This window comes from Henckelia pumila, chromosome 3 (genome assembly GCF_033568475.1).
Source record: "Henckelia pumila isolate YLH828 chromosome 3, ASM3356847v2, whole genome shotgun sequence".
Lineage (NCBI taxonomy): Eukaryota > Viridiplantae > Streptophyta > Magnoliopsida > Lamiales > Gesneriaceae > Henckelia > Henckelia pumila.
Genome location: NC_133122.1, coordinates 138,349,623 through 138,369,555, shown reverse-complemented (window position 1 = coordinate 138,369,555; position 19,933 = coordinate 138,349,623). Strand labels below are relative to the sequence as shown.

Here is a 19,933-nt window from a genome sequence, read left to right as displayed (position 1 = left end):
CTTGTTCTTCATTAAGAACATTCATAGGAGTAGGTCTACTATAATAATATTTATTATGAGTAGGTCTATCAGCCCATTTCAAATTATTAACCTCATCATCAGATATAAAAGAATCATTTTCTATTTTTTTTTATCTAAAGTAGAAACATTAAAATTTTTTAATTTTTCTTCTATGAATTTTTCTAATTCAGACATATAAGATTTTAATTTAAAATCTTCGATTTCAGGAGGTGACTGAATAGAAGAAGAATCTATGGAGACAATATTAGTCTCTTCTTTCTGTTGTATATGAACATCTGGTTTATTCTTATTTATAGCAGAAATAATTATTTCGACTCTATTATGTAAAGAAGTAATTTTTTCTCCTAAAATAGTCAAATATAAATTAGTGTAATTTTTTTTTCCAAAATTTGGTTAATATGTTTAACAATAATTTGTAACATTTCATTCTCAAGCAATTTAGAGAAAGAAGCAAAACTTAAGATTTTATTATTATTTTCAATTTGAAAAGATTGCTGAGGGGGATACAAAGATTTTTGTATAGAAACAGAAGAAAGTTTATATGTTCTTTCAATAACATTGATATAATCAATCACATAAGTTCTAATAAACCACGGAACAAAAAGAATCAATTTATTATGCTTTTCACAAAAAGAATAAAATTCATATCTTATTATATCATACTCTTTTTCAGAAAAACTTTGAAAATACCATTTTCTGAAAAGATTTCATTTTGGAAGATAAAATTCATAATTAATCCTTTGCCTAGCAAAAGATCCTTTAGCAAAGTCAATTTTGGGCGTACTATCCATTAAAATCATATAAAGTTCATTTCTGATATCGTATCAGTTTCTTTAATGTTTTGAACATTATGAATATCATGAACAATATTATTCTTGTTGATAATCAATTCATCAACTACATCCTTTTTAGAGGACTGAGATTCACTGTCTTCTCTTATTTGAGAAGTGGATGCTCTGGATGATTGAGGTATATCAATCATATAATCAACAGGAGAAATATGATAGTACATAGATCTAGATCTAGCAAGAGATCTAGCAGAAGATGGCAATAATCTTCTTTGTTCGTTATGAAATTGTATTTCTACAAATCCTTCATTATTCTGAACAATATTTTGTAAATCACTATTTATTATAGGATTTCTATGAACAGTCTGTTCAATTATCCAATTTTCAGGAAATATAATTTCTTTCCATTTTATAGATCTACGAGTAGTGATTTTAGATCTACTGAAATTGGTCTCTATAAGAATTGTTTCATTTAAATCTTTATCTACCCTTTTACACATAGGATTCAAGGTAAATAAAGGTTTAAAATATATTCTGTAACAAATACATATAACTTCTGTTCCAGGAATATAATTATAACTATGGGTTTTAACATTTAATGTTAAAGCATCAAGAATATTTATATCTGATAAAGATAAAGAAAAATTTGGATAAACATCAAAGTAAACTGATCCATGAGCCAGACTAGACTGAATAATTCTCATAAGGGATTGTTTTCAATATAAATTTCTACCATTTCGTAAAGCTGCTAAAAAGCTTTCTGGTAGGCCTTCTAAAGTAAGAGGTTTAAAAGCAATTTGCACTAAACCAATATGTAAAAACTTATGAGTTTTTTGAAAAGGTAAAATATCCTTTTTATTTAACAAACCAATTACCATCTCATTTCTATGGAGAGGAATAGATTTTTCAATAGTTTTTACTACTTGTTTTAAACATAATCTTTCAAAAGTTCCTAATTTATAAGCCAATTTAGGTTCTACTTTAGGAATAGTCCATTTATTCAATAAATCCAAATTATCTGGAATATCATATTTTTCAATAATACTGTTTTGAACAGTATCATTATTAATCTTAGATTACTATTACTATTAATACTTACAATTTTTATTTATATGTTTGATGTTGTTTCATACTGTTAAATAAATATTTGATAATAATAACACTGTTATTTTTAAAGTATTTTTTAGACCTTGATCATAAATAGTAATTTGGTATTTATAAAATAATTTCATATCTTAATTTACAAAAAGAGAAACTAATGTTTTTAAATAATATAATTCATCCTAAGAGGCCAAAATAGATTCTTCAATCACATGTATCGAGGTTAAAAAATTAGGAGCTAACACTGGTATATTTTTTAAAATTTTTAAATATTGTTTTGTCAAGAACAACTGAAATTCTTTTAGCAATCTACGGTAAGTGGGCTTACTATTTTAAAATATGATATTATGCTTTAAACGATTCCAGCATATATTTTTTGCATTTAAAGTATGAATTTCAAAATCCAATCTCTGACACTGATGCATGTGAACTAGTGGTATGAATTTGGTCGGTACTTGTCATTATATGTTCATGTATTCTTATAGTGTAAGCAATTGAAGGAGTAGATAAGCTGGGAGATATTTTTGCACACACATAGGAGAGCAGATGTCACATTTGTGGATGAGCTCTCAATACTGATTCATGTTTAAGTTTGACAAAGTAATTAGGTAAATCTTTTTTTAAAAAGAGGTACATATATAAAAAGTACAATTACTGTATTTTTATATTATTTTTTGCAGGAACAAATTTAAGCTTATTTTGATGAGGCTATGACTCCGTTTTGAGAATGAGACTATACCAGATGCACCTTTATCCCATGAGATTAATAAGAAGTTTATGATCATCATCGGTGGTCTGAGAAAGGGAAGTTCTATGACTTGTTAAAGATAGCCTCTACGATATATCTAGAGGCCATGGCTCCACATCCGCGAGGGTCTTCCGGCGTTGGACAATATTTATATGCTTTACATGAGTAGGCACGTGAATCACGGGAGGAGGCATGAGCAGCTACTCAAAGGGCCTGATGGGATCGATTTGTGTGGTGGTTTCAAAACACTGGAGCAGTTGACCACCAACAATTGTTAGTTTGAGTTGAACTGCTCCATTCTTGACTGTCCATATCAAATGATCAAAAATATAGTATATAAGTGTACGGAATAAGGTCAACTGATAGATTAGAACAATGTATCAAAATGACTAATTTGGTGTGGTAGTGGTCGACTGAAATGTAAGAACTCAAAAATTTGTTTATAGATGTTCGGAAACTCAACTGCTCCTACATCACTCCTTCTTCCTAGGTAGGAAGGATCCACTAGAAAATTTTGTGTGATATAAGTGAAAGAGTGGGTGCCCGGTGAGCCAACTTGTGGCTAAGGGCTTTGATGACTCTTTGTATAAATAATCTTTTGTTTAATATAATTTACACTTTTATTAATGGCAATGACTTTATCTTTCTTCATATTGTTATATTGTGATATACTATTGTTGTTTTGATAAAGACCTTGAATATACTATAGTGTATGTAAGATGTGGTAGAACATGGAGATGTCTATCATGAAACACATCTTATAGTCACTGTATATTCTAAACTGTTCCTAGTCGATTGAGCCGTCCGATAATAAGGATAAGGATCGCTCGAGTTTGAGACTAGCATTTGCGATGCAGAGTACCACATTTCATTGGTAAGGAACATAGAGATGTTCGAAGCATGCAAATGGATATTCATATGATGAATGATCGAACTACCCTATCCGGACTTTCCAAGTGGTTATCACTTATCGAGTGGATAAAGTCCGCGGTTTTGGTTGTACACCATTAGTCCTTACTACTTGAAACATCATTGAGACTCTATATGCTAGTACTGTGCTTTGACTTGTTTACCGACTCTATTGGGGTCATCAGGTGTCGGGATTGGGTACAGTTACAACACATATAGGAGTCGATGCTTTGTTGTCAAGGATTCACCACATACTTGCGAGTGTGGATATCCTATGCGATCTGAGGAGATATTAGTGTGACGAATCTCTGGCCAGAGTACATGATGTGTTTTAAGAAATGGTTTCTTAGTAACACATGCGATGTCACTATTTGATCTTCAAGATGTATTGCATAGTTATCGAATCTCGAACGACTCTCGATTTACCAATGGTTGTTGATTCGATCGGGATATATAAATGAAGGGACCGTACTGTACGCTAACCAAAATCTATTGGTTCTTGCAGGCACTATCAGTGATACCTAGGGAATCATGGGGCGATGTTGCTAAGCGCTCTTACCATGATTCGATGGGCAAGTCGGAAATCGTTGTTCCGAGTCACAAGGAGTTGTGAGCCCACGGCTAGCTGTATCCCTGAACCATTGAGGGTCACACAGAGTAATGGATTTTTAATCCCCGTAGAGATAGTTAAATTTAAAGAGTTAAATTTAATGAACAAAGAAGTTGGACTTCTTATTTAAGAGTAGAGGAGTAAGATTTCCTAAAATGACATAGGGATGGCCATTTTTGGAAATCACTGAATTCTGATTCAGAAAAATTTATCTTGACTTTAAAAGGTGCAGAAATGGTTTCTGTGCACATTGGTGAAATCGGTTTATCAATCGGAGTCACGATGAATTTTATATTAATTTCTGAACATGCGGGCTTTGCTTGTCGGGCTTGAACTTATGACTAATGGGCCCTAAGCTGTTAGTGGCCTACATTATAAATAAGTTATTGCAGTATAGAAATTACACACAACAGGTCACAAAATTTTCGAAAAACCCTAGTATTTTTCCTCTGAAGTGGCCGCCCCCTTTTCCCCTCTGCTCGGTAAAATCCAATCTGTGAATTTTGAATTACAGTCTGGTTTAACGGATCAAATTCGTTAATTCTCTTCGTAGAAACTTCTGATAGATTTTCTAGTGCAATCTATCAGAGGGATTAATTATCCGTTCGTGGACCTGATTGAAGAACAGTTCGTCCCTCAGTTCCAGGGATATACAACAAGAGCAGAGCAATCTGTTGGTGTCCATAAATCTCGATTCGAGATTGGAGGTAAAAATTTATAATTGTTATTTAATTTTTACACACACACAATTTAATCGTAAAGGTTTGATACCCATTATGGAATCGTTCCATATATAAAAATTTTAAAACTTCCGCTGCACCGGGTATCAATCTTGATTGATCTGATCGCCGTTCTCCAACAGTGGTATCAAAGTCAGGTTGCTCAGATCAAGCGATTAAATTAATCGATTGTACAAAAATTTTTTAAGCCTTGGTTTTTGAAACAAAATAAATATTTTAAAATAAAATTTTTTTTTTCGGGCAAAAACCCGGGCAGCGTACGGCGCTGCCCAGCGCAGCGTACGGCGCTGCCCAGGGCAGCGATCGTCGCTGCCCTAGGGGCAGCCGGGCTGCCCGGCCCGAGCCCTTTGGGGCGCGGGCTGCCCGGGAGTGTCCCGGGCGGCCCGCAGAAAAATTAATTTTTTAATTTTAAATTAAATTTTAATATGTTAAAATTCTATTTTTGGTCCGATCGAAAATTGTTTTTGATTGGTCCACGAGGCGTCTGATCGAATTGTTCGAGTCCGAAAATTTTAAAATTGATTTTTGGATAAATTTGAATTTTTGGAAAATTTAAATATTTTATCCGTTAAATTGAATTTTGAAATTAATTATTTTTGGTACAATTGATGATAAGATATGATCTTATGGATATATTGAGTAAAATATGATTTTATGTATAAAATTGGATTTTATAGATAAAATATGATTTTATTTGATAAAAAGATAAAATATGATTTTGTATGTAAAATAAGATTTTATATATGAAATATGATTTTATCCTTTTAAATTTAAATTGCCATTGCATGTTATCCAATAAATTAATTTTGAATTAAATGTTATTGGATAAGGATGATCGATTGCCATGACCAATTTTGTAGGTGTATGTTAGGAATTTACATTTGTTTTTATTGTTGTTGGATTTATTAATGGGCCTGGTTTATGGCCCAATATGAATTGTCATATGTAATAAAAGTGGGCTTGGTTTATGGCCCGTTCCCACCCCTTAAAAAAATGTATCCCCTACTTGTCATTGTTATTTATTGTAAATACATTAGATTTAGTGGGAGATGAAGATTTGAAGATGGAGGTGGGCCCAGCAGACAATAAAGACAGAAGAAATGTAAATTGGAAGCTAATGTAATAGGATTGCATTGCATACTGCATATTACCTAGGATTGGACTAAGACTCGTGATTGGCAACCACGGGTCAATTAGAAATGGAATCGATCATCCTATATAATATATGATATTATTGTTTGTATGCATGTTTTAGACAAAATTGTGTGAATCCGGCAAGCATACAAAATTTTAAAAATGATGAGACAAATTTTCAAAATTAAAATCTCTCATTTTAAATATGATTTAAAATTGATATCAAGATAAATAAAGGAAATTTAAAATTGTTCAAATGTTCCTACCTTCCATCAACGATCAATGTATGAGATGCTACCCGCGGATACGGTCCGGCTCATATTATTGGGGGGGCCCGTTCGTCGGAAAGCTGTACATTGGATCGACACATGTTGTAAGTTGGGTGAAACTCCCATGGGATTGGCTCATATTATTGGGGGATCCACATGGCGACCGTCCATCACAACTTAATATTGATGGGTCATCTTGACATGTCACAATAAACGGCGTCATATTATTGGGCCCTTATTGGACATGAGGTAAAAACGTGGAGGTTGCTTTGGAAGCAATTGGGCTCTACCTTTTGAAAATTATGGTTGGCTGATATTATTCGTGACCATAGTTTGTCAATTGGACTCCATGTTCTCACTAAGGAAAATAGTTTCCCGTTTTCACTAGAGGGTAGTGAAATCGTTAAAATAGTGGGAGTGAGATTCATAAAATAAATTTCGCCTATTTTATGTCTTAGTAAATTACTTAAACAATCACTGATATTTGTCTGTTTCTTTTCAGTATTTCATAAAGATGAATTCGCGTAATCCACTTTTCTCGATCCTCGAACAAAATAAATTGACTGGCGCAAACTATACGGAATGGTTCCGTAAGTTGAAGATTGTCTTGACTTCGGAGAAGATGCTCTACGTGTTAGAAAATCTCCTCCGAAGGAAGCACCAGCTAATATAAGTCCAGAAGAGTTGGCCAAACTTGATACATGGTGGGACCATGATATCAAGACCAAATGTTATATGCAAGCCTCGATGTCTGATGAACTCCAGAGGCGATTTGAGGATACCGTGAATGCTGCTGACATTCACGTACAACTCAAGGAACTTTTTGGGGCTCAATCGAGGGCTGAAAGGTTCGCTACTGTAAAGGAGCTAATGACGTGTCGCATGCGTGAAGGGACTTCGGTCCGTGATCATGGGGTACGAGTGATTTGGCTCATACAGAAGTTGGTAACCCTTGATTTGGTGTTGGAGCATGAACTCAACGTGGACTTACTACTTCTATCTCTTCCTTCTTCGTTTGACGAATTTGTGGTGAATTTCAATATGAACAAGATAGAGGCCTCCCTTGAAGAGATGGTCAATATGCTTGTGACATATGAATCCACTTTAAAGAAGGATAAACCGGCTTTCTTGGTGGGCTCCTCTTCTTCTGCTAAGAAAGGGCCAAGTACAAAGGGTAAGAAACGTTCTGCCCCACCCAAGAAAGTCGAACCCGAGAAGAAGTACAAGACAAAGGCTTCAAACATGGAAAAATCCAAGGATGTTTGCCATTACTGCAAGAAACCCGGTCATTGGAAGCGTAACTGCAAGGAATATCTAGAGCAGTTGCGAACTGCGAAGGGTATGTTCTATATTGAAATAAATGTTTCACTTAATACTAATTCTTGGGTATTGGATACCGGATGTGGATCTTACATTTGCAATGATTTGCAGGTGATGACAAGAAGTCGCAGGCTTAGAATGGGTGAGACCCAGCTGAGGCTCGGAAATGGTTCCAGAGTTGAAGCTAAAGCTGTTGGAGATATTTATTTAATTTTGCAGAACGGTTTTAAGTTACTTTTGAGAGATGTTTTATTTGTTCCGGATTTGATTAAAAACATTATTTCTGTTTCTATGCTTGATAGAGATGGTTATTCTTGCAATTTTGTGAATGGGATTTGCAATATTTACAAGAATGAATGTTTGATTGGAAATGGACAACTTGAAAACGATCTATATAACTTAAAACTAAAAGACGTTCCAATAAATTATGTTGATAAACCGGCAACAACAAACAAAAGGAAAATCGATAGTCAAAACCCGGCAAACCTTTGGCACGCTAGGCTAGGTCATATTTCCTCAAGGAGGATGAACAATCTAGTGGGAGAGGGCATGTTTGATATGTCTGATATTAACTCTCTACCTACTTTTGAATCCTGCCTAAAAGGAAAAATGACTAAATCTCCTTTTAAGGGGAAACCTGAGCGTAGTCAAAATCTGTTGGATTTGATCCATACAGATGTTTGTGGTCCATTTAGAGTTGGTACTCAATATGGCCACACCTACTTCATTATCTTTACTGATGATTATTTTAGGTATGGGTATTTATATTTAATGAAATATAAGTCTGAAGCATTTGAAAAGTTCAAAGAATTCAAGGCTGAAGTAGAAAACAAGCTAGGTAAAAGTATTAAAGCACTTCAATCGGATCGAGGTGGAGAATACTTAAGTACCGAGTTTTTGGACTATCTGAAAGAGAATGGGATTCTCTCTCAGTGGACTCCTCCTATGACACCACAGCTGAATGGTGTATCGGAGCGTCGTAATCGAACTTTGTTGGACATGGTTCGATCCATGATGAGCTTCACTGAGCTTCCACCTTCGTTTTGGAGCTATGCGCTTGAAACGGCGGTATTGTTGTTGAACAACGTCCACACTAAAGCAGTGGACAAAACACCATACGAGTTATGGAATGGCAAAGCTCCTAAGTATTCGTACTTGAGGATTTGGGGATGTCCTGCTTACGTGAAGCAGACAGTGAGAGATAAGTTGGATAGTCGATCCACCTTATGTTATTTTGTAGGGTATCCGAAGAATTCAATCGGATATTATTTCTATTATCCTGCTGAAACAAAGGTGTTTGTTTCAAGGAATGCCACCTTCTTGGAGAAGGAGTTCTTATTGGATAAGAAAGGCGAGATGATGGAACTCGAAGAAATTCGAAAAGAACCTGAAATACAAAATAACGATCATACACCTCAGGAACCATTGATAGACACGCCTGTACCTAGAAGATCCGAGAGGACTTCTAGACCTCCTATTCGATATGTCTTCTTCTTGAAGGGGATCAAGATGAACCCGATGTTGGATGTGATCCAAGAAACTCTTCAAGGAAGCAATTTCTGATGCGGATTCAAATTTATGGCTAGAAGCTATGCAGTCGGAAATAGATTCGATGCATACAAACCAATTTTGGTCTTTAGTAGATCCTCCCGGTGGAATTGTTCCAATAGGGTGTAAATGGATCTACAAGAGAAAGCTTGGGCCTGATGGTAAGGTATTGACCTACAAGGCGCGATTGGTGGCGAAAGGTTATACTCAAAGACAAGGAGTTGACTATGATGAAACCTTTTCACCAGTTGCAATGTTCAAGTCCATAAGAATCCTTATTGCCATAGCTGCTTGGTATGACTATGAGATATGGCAAATGGATGTGAAGACTGCTTTTCTTAATGGAGACATTAAGGAAGAAATCTATATGAAGCAGCCTGAGGGGTACACATCCATGGGAAGCGAGCATAAGGTATGCAAGCTTCAGAGATCAATTTATGGTCTAAAACAAGCATCAAGAAGTTGGAACCAGAAATTTGATTAAACAATAAAGGATTTTGGTTTCATCAAGAACCCGGAGGAACCATGCGTGTACAAGAAAGTAGTTAAGGATGCTGTGACATTCTTAGTACTTTATGTTGATGACATCCTACTCATTGGGAATGACGTAGGGATGTTGCAGTCAACAAAGATATGGTTATCAGGTAGATTCTCGATGAAGGATTTGAATGAGGCATCCTATATTCTAGGGATACAGATCTATAGAGATAGATCTAAGAGAATGATAGGACTCACTCAATCAACCTACATCGACACCATATTGAAATGGTTTTCAATGGATGGGTCCAAGAGAGGACATCTACCCATGTGTCATGGAGTTTCTCTATCCAAGTCTATGTGTCCCAAGACGGATGAAGAGATAGAGAAAATGACACATGTACCATATGCGTCAGCCATAGGTAGTATCATGTATGGGATGATATCTACCAGACCGGATGTAGCATTTGCTCTGAGTGTCACGAGCAGATATCAAGCTAATCCCGGTCAAATGCATTGGAAAGCCGTGAAGGACATTCTTAAGTACTTACGAAGGACTAAGAATATGTTCATGGTATATGGAGGAAGATAACTGAAATTGGAAGGCTATACCGACTCTAGCTTCCAAAGTGACGTGGATGACTCGAAGTCAACCTCTGGATTTGTGTTCATGCTCAATGGCGGTGCTGTCTCTTGGAAGAGTTCCAAGCAGGACACCACAGCGGATTCCACCACTGAGGCAGAATACATTGCAGCATCAGCTGCTGCTAAAGAGGCCGTTTGGATGAGGAATTTCGTCCAAGAGTTGGGCGTCATTCTTGAAGTTGTTGGTCCAGTCCCGGTGTACTGTGACAACACGGGTGCCGTTGCTCAGGCAAAGGAACCAAGGTCTCATCAGAGATCCAAACACGTACTGAGGAAGTACCACATCATCCGGGAGATTGTGGAAAGAGGAGACATCACTGTCGAAAGAGTGGCCTCTGCAGACAATATCGCTGATCCACTTACTAAGCCCTTGCCAGGACCATTATTTGACAAACATCGCGAAGCAATGGGTCTACGTAGTATGACTAGTTGGCTTTAGGGCAAGTGGGAGATTGAAAGAGTGGGTGCCCGGTGAGCCAACTTGTGGCTAAGGGCTTTGATGACTCTTTGTATAAACAATCTTTTGTTTAATATAATTTACACTTTTATTAATGGCAATGACTTTATCTTTCTTCATATTGTTATATTGTGATATACTATTGTTGTTTTGATAAAGACCTTGAATATACTAGTGTATGTAAGATGTGGTAGAACATGGAGATGTCTATCATGAAACACATCTTATAGTCACTGTATATTCTAAACTGTTCCTAGTCGATTGAGCCGTCCGATAATAAGGATAAGGATCGCTCGAGTTTGAGACTAGCATTTGCGATGCAGAGTACCACGTTTCATTTGTAAGGAACATAGAGATGTTCGAAGCATGCAAATGGATATTCATATGATGAATGATCGAACTACCCTATCCGGACTTTCCAAGTGGTTATCACTTATCGAGTGGATAAAGTCCGCGGTTTTGGTTGTACACCATTAGTCCTTACTACTTGAAACATCATTGAGACTCTATATGCTAGTACTGTGCTTTGACTCGTTTACCGACTCTATTGGGGTCATCAGGTGTCGGGATTGGGTACAGTTACAACACATATAGGAGTCGATGCTTTGTTGTCAAGGATTCACCACATACTTGCGAGTGTGGATATCCTATGCGATCTGAGGAGATATTAGTGTGACGAATCTCTGGCCAGAGTACATGATGTGTTTTAAGAAATGGTTTCTTAGTAACACATGCGATGTCACTATTTGATCTTCAAGATGTATTGCATAGTTATCGAATCTCGAATGACTCTCGATTTACCAATGGTTGTTGATTCGATCGGGATATATGGATGAAGGGACCGTACTGTACGCTAACCAAAATCTATTGGTTCTTGCAGGCACTATCAGTGATACCTAGGGAATCATGGGGTGATGTTGCTAGGCGCTCTTACCATGATTCGATGGGCAAGTCGGAAATCGTTGTTCCGAGTCACAAGGAGTTGTGAGCCCACGGCTAGCTGTATCCCTGAACCATTGAGGGTCACACAGAGTAATGGATTTTTAATCTCCGTTGAGATAGTTAAATTTAAAGAGCTAAATTTAATGAACAAAGAAGTTGGACTTCTTATTTAAGAGTAGAGGTGAAGCGACCCTAACCTCTAAGCTTAAAATTAAATAATAAAGAAAATACTGATTTAAAAAAAATTTGCCATGACTTGTTTGAAAAGTAAACAAGCCACCTTGACCCAGTCAGCATTTCAAATAAAGGAAAGAAACGATGACTGAAAGTCTCAAATGCAAAAAATCATAAACGTGCAAAGACAAGTAACCACCTCCCGGTTACAAAATAAAGTGCGCTAATCATAAACATGCAAAGACAAGTAACCACCTCCCGGTTACAAAATAAAGTGCGCTAATCATAAACATGCAAAGACAAGTAACCACCTCCCGGTTACAAAATAAAGTGCGTTAATCATAAACATGCAAAGACAAGTAACCACCTCCCGGTTACAAAATAAAGTGCGCTAAGGAATAAACTTCAACAAGCACAGGGAAAACACATCCTGGCTATAAACTACCATTCTCATAATCATTCTACACATCAGAGTTAATACGCGGAAAATTTAAACATTCAACAGCGACGGTCATTGGGCTTCGCACTACCAGTGGCCTCAACCCAGTGGATCCTGCCCCTCAATCACCTCAACATATAACTCATCACCTGCAATCAAACAAGCGTAGTGAGTCTAAAGACTCAACAAGCATAAACAGTTGATAACAAGGTTTAAAATACATGATGATGTACTCAAACTATGATACATAGTATACTTTGAACTTTAACTGTAAATATGCATGAAACTAGAAAGTATAGTAACATGCATTGATGAACTCACGCTATGGGAGACCTTCAACTTTCATAACATTCAACTTACATAACTTTCAATTTTTCATAACATCTAACTGAACTTCATGCATTACTGACTGACTGACATAAACGTAAGACGAGTCAACTGAAACTTGAAACTTTAACTTTTCTTTTCTTTTACTTTTTCCTCTAGAAATCAGATCATTGATTTGTGACCCTCTGTTTCGATCATGATCATGGCTGCAGTGCACTATGCCGGCAAGACGACGAGATTTCTCCCGACGAACTTAACCCCTCTGTGGCAAGGAGACCAAGATAACTCCCGATCCCACATTGCCCCTCTGTGGCAAGGAGACCGAGATTACTCCCGATCCCACATTGCCCTCTGTGGCAAGGATAAATAAGATGTCTCTTGCTCCCTACCTAAACCTCTATAACCTCTTGGTGAGTAGACCGAGGCATCCCCCGGCCTAGCAACACCCCTCTTTGTCACAAACAAATCACTTCATTCAAAAACATTTACTTTCTTTTCCTTTTCATTCATTAAGACTCGACTCACACCTCTTTATAGCATGCAAAACAAGAAAACTTCCTTTCACTTTATGAAACTCAAGAACATGTCATATGCACACGAATAGGCAACCTTTAAGACATGAGACTCAACTCAATTATACTTTGGCATGCAAGACTCAAAGAGACTTTCTTTAAATTTTTCTTTGGCATCAAGAATGAGACTCACACACACGAACGTGCAATTTCAAGAATGAGACTCGACTCCATTGCATGTGAAAACGATGAGCGAGTGGCTGCCCCTAACCCTCAAGACTTTACTCTTTTGACAAAGTCCTCACTTTTCAACTTAGACCGAGCAAGAAAACTGAAAAACCCTTTTTCTCACTCATGCCTTAACCAAAACCCGTCCCGCTTGAACCGACACTTTCCTAACTCTTAAAATTAACCATATGACCAGGTTTCAACTTCATTTGACCTCTTATACAAAATGCCAAACAACCCATCCCGGACAGCCCACTTTTGACTATAAATTTCTGCACCGACACTTAAACTTCAAAAATTCATAACTTATTGAATACTTATCCGAATTAAGCCTATTTTATACTGACACGACCGCAACGTCATGAACTAAACTTAGGACAAAACAGAATCGACACAGACCTCGACCAGGAAACTGCCCTGCCCCGAATTCAGACTGCCCTGTCCAAACTAGACACCTCAAATGCCCTACTAGTTTGTGAAACCTTCACCAATCATGCACCCTTGCTTCTAAGACCACTCCAATCCATCAAACACACTTAAAACCATCTCTTAGGACTTACATCAAACACTTGGGCAGCCCACTTCTTCACTTCGACACCACATATCAAAATCATCAAGATAAAGCAACCAAGCGTGCCTTGACTTGTTAAATCAATGCAACCAATAGCAAACAACATAATGCAATAATCATACATTCAAAACAGCCCTAATACAATGCAAGTTTCGAAATATAAATGGGGCATACTTTTGAAAATTTCAAAAATCATATTAGAAAGCAAAACACCCCATTCTTTCCATCACAATACATAATGCAACTCCTTAAAACCTATGGCACTTCCAAATTTCGAAAATCCCCCAAGAACCCTGCTGAAAATTGTCAAAATTTCGAACCCTATATGCATACATTAACAAGCATTTCGAAAATATTAAAGGGAATATGAACAAGAGCATAACTAGCTTGAATGAGAGCCCAAGAAAAGCCTACACTTGCCTTCAACCTTTAATACCCACAAAATTCGAAATGCAAAGAGGAGAGTGAGCTGGAAGGGGGCTGGAAATGGAGCTAACTCACGCTCGAGACTCCGACCAGCTGCTGGGGAAGATGCTCCGCCGGAGAAGAAGAAGAAGAGACGGCTGAGGCGGCGAGAAATGGTTAAAGGAGCTGAAGCCGACGGGTTGCAGCTTTGAGAGGATATGAGAAATGTCGTGAAGGGGTGTGTGAGGGAAATGAGATTTGAGTGTGAATTTTAGGGTATAAATTGGGGATTTCTTGTGTTGGAAATTTTATTTTTTAAAAAAACAAGTGTATAATAATATATAATAATATGTAGTATTTTAATTGGTGTGTGTGAGAGGGTTTAATAAATAAAAGGAAAATACTACACACCTCTAAAAATACTATCTAAACTTAGGAACTAGGATTTAGGAAATTTAAATTTCACTAATTAAAATGCAAGCTTAAAAATCCAAGAATTTAAGCACTTTAAATATTTCGATTTCACGGCAACGAGTAAAATATTTAAATGTCAAACAAAGCGATTTAAAATAATTTAAACAAACTAGACTAACGTTTAAAAGTAACTTAAATAAATACACGAGCAGAAATAAAAACCTTAAAATGATTTGGACATATAAAATCTTTTAAATAAAATAAACTAAGCAATAAAATAATTTAAAATAACTAACCACTAAATTTAAGTCATTTAAAATAAATAAATTGGGCAATCAAAAGTATTTAAATAAATAAGCTAAACATTTAAAATAATTTTAATGAGTAAACTAAACAATTAAAAATCATTTAAATATTCAAGCTTAAGCCTTTAAAATATTTAAGCAATTTAAATTGCACAATAAAATCATTTGGACAGATAAACCTAAACAATTAAAAATATTAATTAAATAGCTAGTAAAATAGAATCATTTGAATAAATAATAAAAATATTTATTAACACATAATTCACATAAAGAATTTAAATCAATTAAACTAAAAATAATAATAATCCTAATATTTATTAAATTAATTAATGCGATTTAGTATATTGGATTTTAGGCGTCACAAGAGGAGTAAGATTTCCTAAAATGACATAGGGATGGCCATTTTTGGAAATCACTGAATTCGGATTCAGAAAAATTTATCTTGACTTTAAAAGGTGCAGAAATGGTTTCTGTGCACATTGGTGAAATCGGTTTATCAATCGGAGTCACGATGAATTTTATATTAATTTCTGAACATGCGGGCTTTGCTTGTCGGGCTTGAACTTATGACTAATGAGCCCTAAGCTGTTAGTGGCCTACATTATAAATAAGTTATTGCAGTACAGAAATTACACACAACAGGTCACAAAATTTTCGAAAAACCCTAGTATTTTTCCTCTGAAGTGGCCGCCCCCTTTTCCCCTCTGCTCGGTAAAATCCAGTCTGTGAATTTTGAATTACAGTCTGGTTTAAAGGATCAAATTCGTTAATTCTCTTCGTAGAAACTTCTGATAGATTTTCTAGTGCAATCTATCAGAGGGATTAATTATCCGTTCGTGGACCTGATTGAAGAACAGTTCGTCCATCAGTTCGAGGGATATACAACAAGAGCAGAGCAATCTGTTGGTGTCCATAAATCTCGATTCGAGATTGGAGGTAAAAATTTATAATTGTTATTTAATTTTTACACACACACAATTTAATCGTAAAGGTTTGATACCCATTATGGAATCGTTCCATATATAAAAATTTTTAAACTTCCGCTGCACCGGGTATCAATCTTGATTGATCTGATCGCCATTCTCCAACAATAAGTTATTTGCAACACCCCAATCAAAGTATTGCAAGAGTTTAACAAAAACCTGGCTAAGTATTGCAACGGTTTTACAAAAACCGTGGTTATATTTAGCAACAGTTTTTAAGCCAATCCGTTGCAAAATTAGTAACGGATTTACGTAAATCAGTTGCTAAAATAGTAACGAAATTTCATAAAATGTTGCTATTTTAACAATGGATAAATATTTTTCATGGCTAATTTAGCAATCGTTTTTTTACAAAATCGTGTTTTAATATAGCCATTGTTTTTAAAACCGTGGCTAGACTAATGAGTAATGACGGTGATTTTAGTCACGGTTTGAAAAACCATGGCTAACTCTAACATTTTTTGTGTGTAGTGTAACAAAAATTAAAAATATTCATAAAAACATAGAGCGTATGTAAACAAATTGCTGAATTGTAAAATACTGTTACATGTTCAAAAGGATAAAAATTTATTTTTACTAATTATTCCCTAATTTAATTCGTGCATCATTAGTACACATTTTTTTCGGCTATTGCTTATATTTTTTCGACCTTCAATATTTTTTAAAAAAAAAAAATCAAGTGAGAGCTTGCTCCATAGACGGTAACTATAAAATGCTTTTTGAGAAGCCCAAATTTAGAACTTTTTTTAGATTTTCATTAATTAAAAAAGTATTTTTTATCAATATATCCAAACATGAAATCAACACAACTTTTACTAAAAAAACACTTTTAAAAGCTAACTTAAAAAAGCAATTTTTTTAAAAAAATATACGAAAACCAAACGGGCTCTATACCCTATAGGAAGCTGTACAAAATTTATTCTCCTATTTAATAAATTTAATTTAGCAGTTTGAGTTCTCTATCAATATATAAAGCATAAAAAATTTAAAACAACATTTATAAAAAAAAAAAATCAGCGGGGAAGGTTTATTGCTTGGAGCAAAGGGGCAGTCCCCTGAATATGTTGCCTTGTGTATGCCCCGGTGCTATGTTCAGGACTAATAATCACAGGATACAAATCTGTTTCTTCTACAGCACTCGTCCATCCTGCGGCTTCGCATTGAACCTCTTGCTGAATCCATGGATAACTCGAAAACCTCCGTAGACCTTCAAGTTCCATCGCCACTTCTTTCATCGTCGGCCTCTCCTCGCCGTGTAGTTTAAGGCATCTCTTTATGAGCTCAGCGACGGCGTCGAGTTGCTCTAAACTCCCTTCTCTACGTACTCGGGGATCCAAGATTTGGAACAGGCGGTTGGACTTTAATGACATCAAGAAAAATGTGGAGAGGCTCTTTTCGTGGTTTATTTTCGCGGTGGAGAGTGGCCTTCTCCCTGTCATTAGCTCTGCAAGAACAACCCCGAAGCTGTAGACGTCGCTTTTCTCGGTTAACTGGTTTGTGTGGAAGTATTCCGGGTCTAGGTATCCTAAGGTCCCTTGGACTAGAGTGCTCACTTGTGTTTGATCAATGGGGACTAGTCTAGAAGCCCCAAAATCTGATATTTTCGCGTTGTAGTATTCGTCTAGAAGTATGTTTGGCGACTTTACGTCTCTGTGGATGACCGGCATTGCTGCTGAAGAATGAAGATAAGACAATGCACCAGCAGATTCAATTGCGATTCTGAGGCGATTATCCCAGGAGAGCCAAGGCATCCCACCACTGTGATGTATGTGATGAAACAATGTCCCGTGTGAAACATATTCGTATACCAATAAAGGGACCTCGGTCTCCAAACAACAACCCAAAAGTTTCACCACGTTCCGATGGTTGACTTGGGTCAAGATAATCACCTCGTTTATGAATTGTTCGATCTGGTTCTGATCCATTACTCGAGACTTTTTGATTGCCACGATTTGCTGGGAATAAGTCAAGATCCCTTTGTAAACTGTGCCATAGCCACCCCTGCCTAGGATTCGGTCCTCTGCATAATTGTTGGTCGCCTTTTCGAGTTCTTCTGCAGTAAAGATCTTGGTTGATTTCATGGAAACCTCCTTGGAAGAGAGGTGTTGTTTCAGTAGCAACCCGCCATTCTGATGGAAGAATTTCTCCCTTTGTTTCATAAGCTTCCTGGACTTGACACCCACGTATAGCCAAGTCGCAACCATTATTAAGCCCAAGAAGCCAAAACTCATGCCTGGATTCAAATCAATAAAGATAAACCAATGTTGCTTACAGATAAAATTCGAATTGGAAATAATATGTGGACTCAAAAGAGTACCTAACGCAAACTTAAGAACTGGAAAATGTGAGTTCTTAGCAATGCATTTGTGCCCATCTCCTCTTCCATCGCTAATGTATCCTTTCGTGCAAGAGCAGTTATAACCTCCAGGAGTGTTGATACAAATGGCATGAGCATCGCACGGATTGCTTTCGCATTCATCGATATCTGCCAAAGAAAATTGCATCCAACTCATTACTCTATAAATGTTTTCTTTTTATAACAAGTATGCTAATATAGCAGAAACAGAGAATATATATATTTACCTGTGCAGCCTGGACTTAGATACGGATTCCCCTCGAATCCTTCGGAACAGTTGCATCTATATCCTCCAAGACCCGTATCGGAAGCAACACAATAGCTATTCTGCTGGCAGGCGTAATCGTTAGATCTTTGAGCTTCATTGCAAGTTTGAGACCCAATTCCCCAATCAAGAATCACGGGCACTTCGTTCACGACTTTGTCCAAGAAACCTGTGTCGTTGAGGTTCGTCTCACTGAATTTAAACCTGTCGGGATCCCCAAGAAAGGTGTATCCGCAAGGATTGAACGACGAAACGTTGACATGACTGTGGAGAGTAATCAATCTCGTATCAAAGCTCTGCAAACCCCGCGGAATCGCAGTCTGGCAGCATCCAATTCCAGTACATTCCCCTTCGATCAGGTCATTAGTACTAGAGCACAACGCGAGACATCCGCTGCTGAAATTCCACGGATACAATCCCTGCATGGTTGAAAAATCATCACACCCCACAACTGTGAGCTTATTTGAATCAGAGAAGCTGAAAGGAGTCTCCGTAAGATCGATGGACATGCTGCTGTAATCCGCAAGTCCTGTCGGGACGTAGCAGGCCCGGCCGACCCAGTTCTTGATGCTCAACGTGCCATCCGTGATGTCTACAATCTCCAGATTGCTTGTTGAAATAAAGGGTCTTGGAGGATCATATGAAGTGTTGCAGTTAACATCAAACAAGGGGCTCAGAGAACACCCCGTGCCGATCCCGACACCGAAAGGGTACGGAACCGTTAAGTTCCCGCAGCTTATTTCGCAATTAGGCTTGGTGATCATCGTTGCACCTTCTTTGATGGATCTTGAATCCGTGATTGCTAGAGCCACAGTGAGGCATAGTGATAATTGGAAGAAAATGGATTCGACAAACATCGTAATTGTGATTATTTCAGCAAGCATTCCATATTATAATTTTTTTAATCATATGACCATTGAATTAATGGAATATGGTTGATAAATTTTCAGTTTCTTGGAAATCTGCACGAATTGGTTGCCATAATTTCGAGCATGATAGTTTTCAAAGAGTTGGGTTTTGTGATGTAGACCAAAGTCAACGATTCGACCTTTTGATTTTACATTTTGACCCATGGTTGACTATAATAATATATCTTAGCCAGCCATCTTACGCGTTTGTGTCAATGTGGCCCAAGGTCCAAGCCCATTTATTGAGATTAGTTGCTTCAACTGTCGTTCCTATTTAAAAGTATAATATAAATATAAATAAATAAATAAACCAAAAACATTAGTAAATAGATTGATG

General features: G+C 36.7%; 1 protein-coding gene across 1 annotated transcript; it reads right to left on the bottom strand.

Moving 5' to 3' along the window:
• Positions 1–16,839: 16,839 nt before the first annotated feature.
• LOC140890727 (wall-associated receptor kinase 2-like) lies at positions 16,840–19,638 on the bottom strand. Its single transcript, XM_073298740.1, has 3 exons — positions 18,651–19,638; positions 18,385–18,552; positions 16,840–18,300 (listed from the first exon to the last, which is right to left on the bottom strand). Exons 1-3 carry the CDS (start codon positions 19,570–19,572, stop codon positions 17,081–17,083), a joined length of 2,310 nt encoding a protein of 769 aa, XP_073154841.1. The 5' UTR covers positions 19,573–19,638; the 3' UTR covers positions 16,840–17,080.
• Between the last annotated feature and the right edge of the window lie 295 nt (positions 19,639–19,933).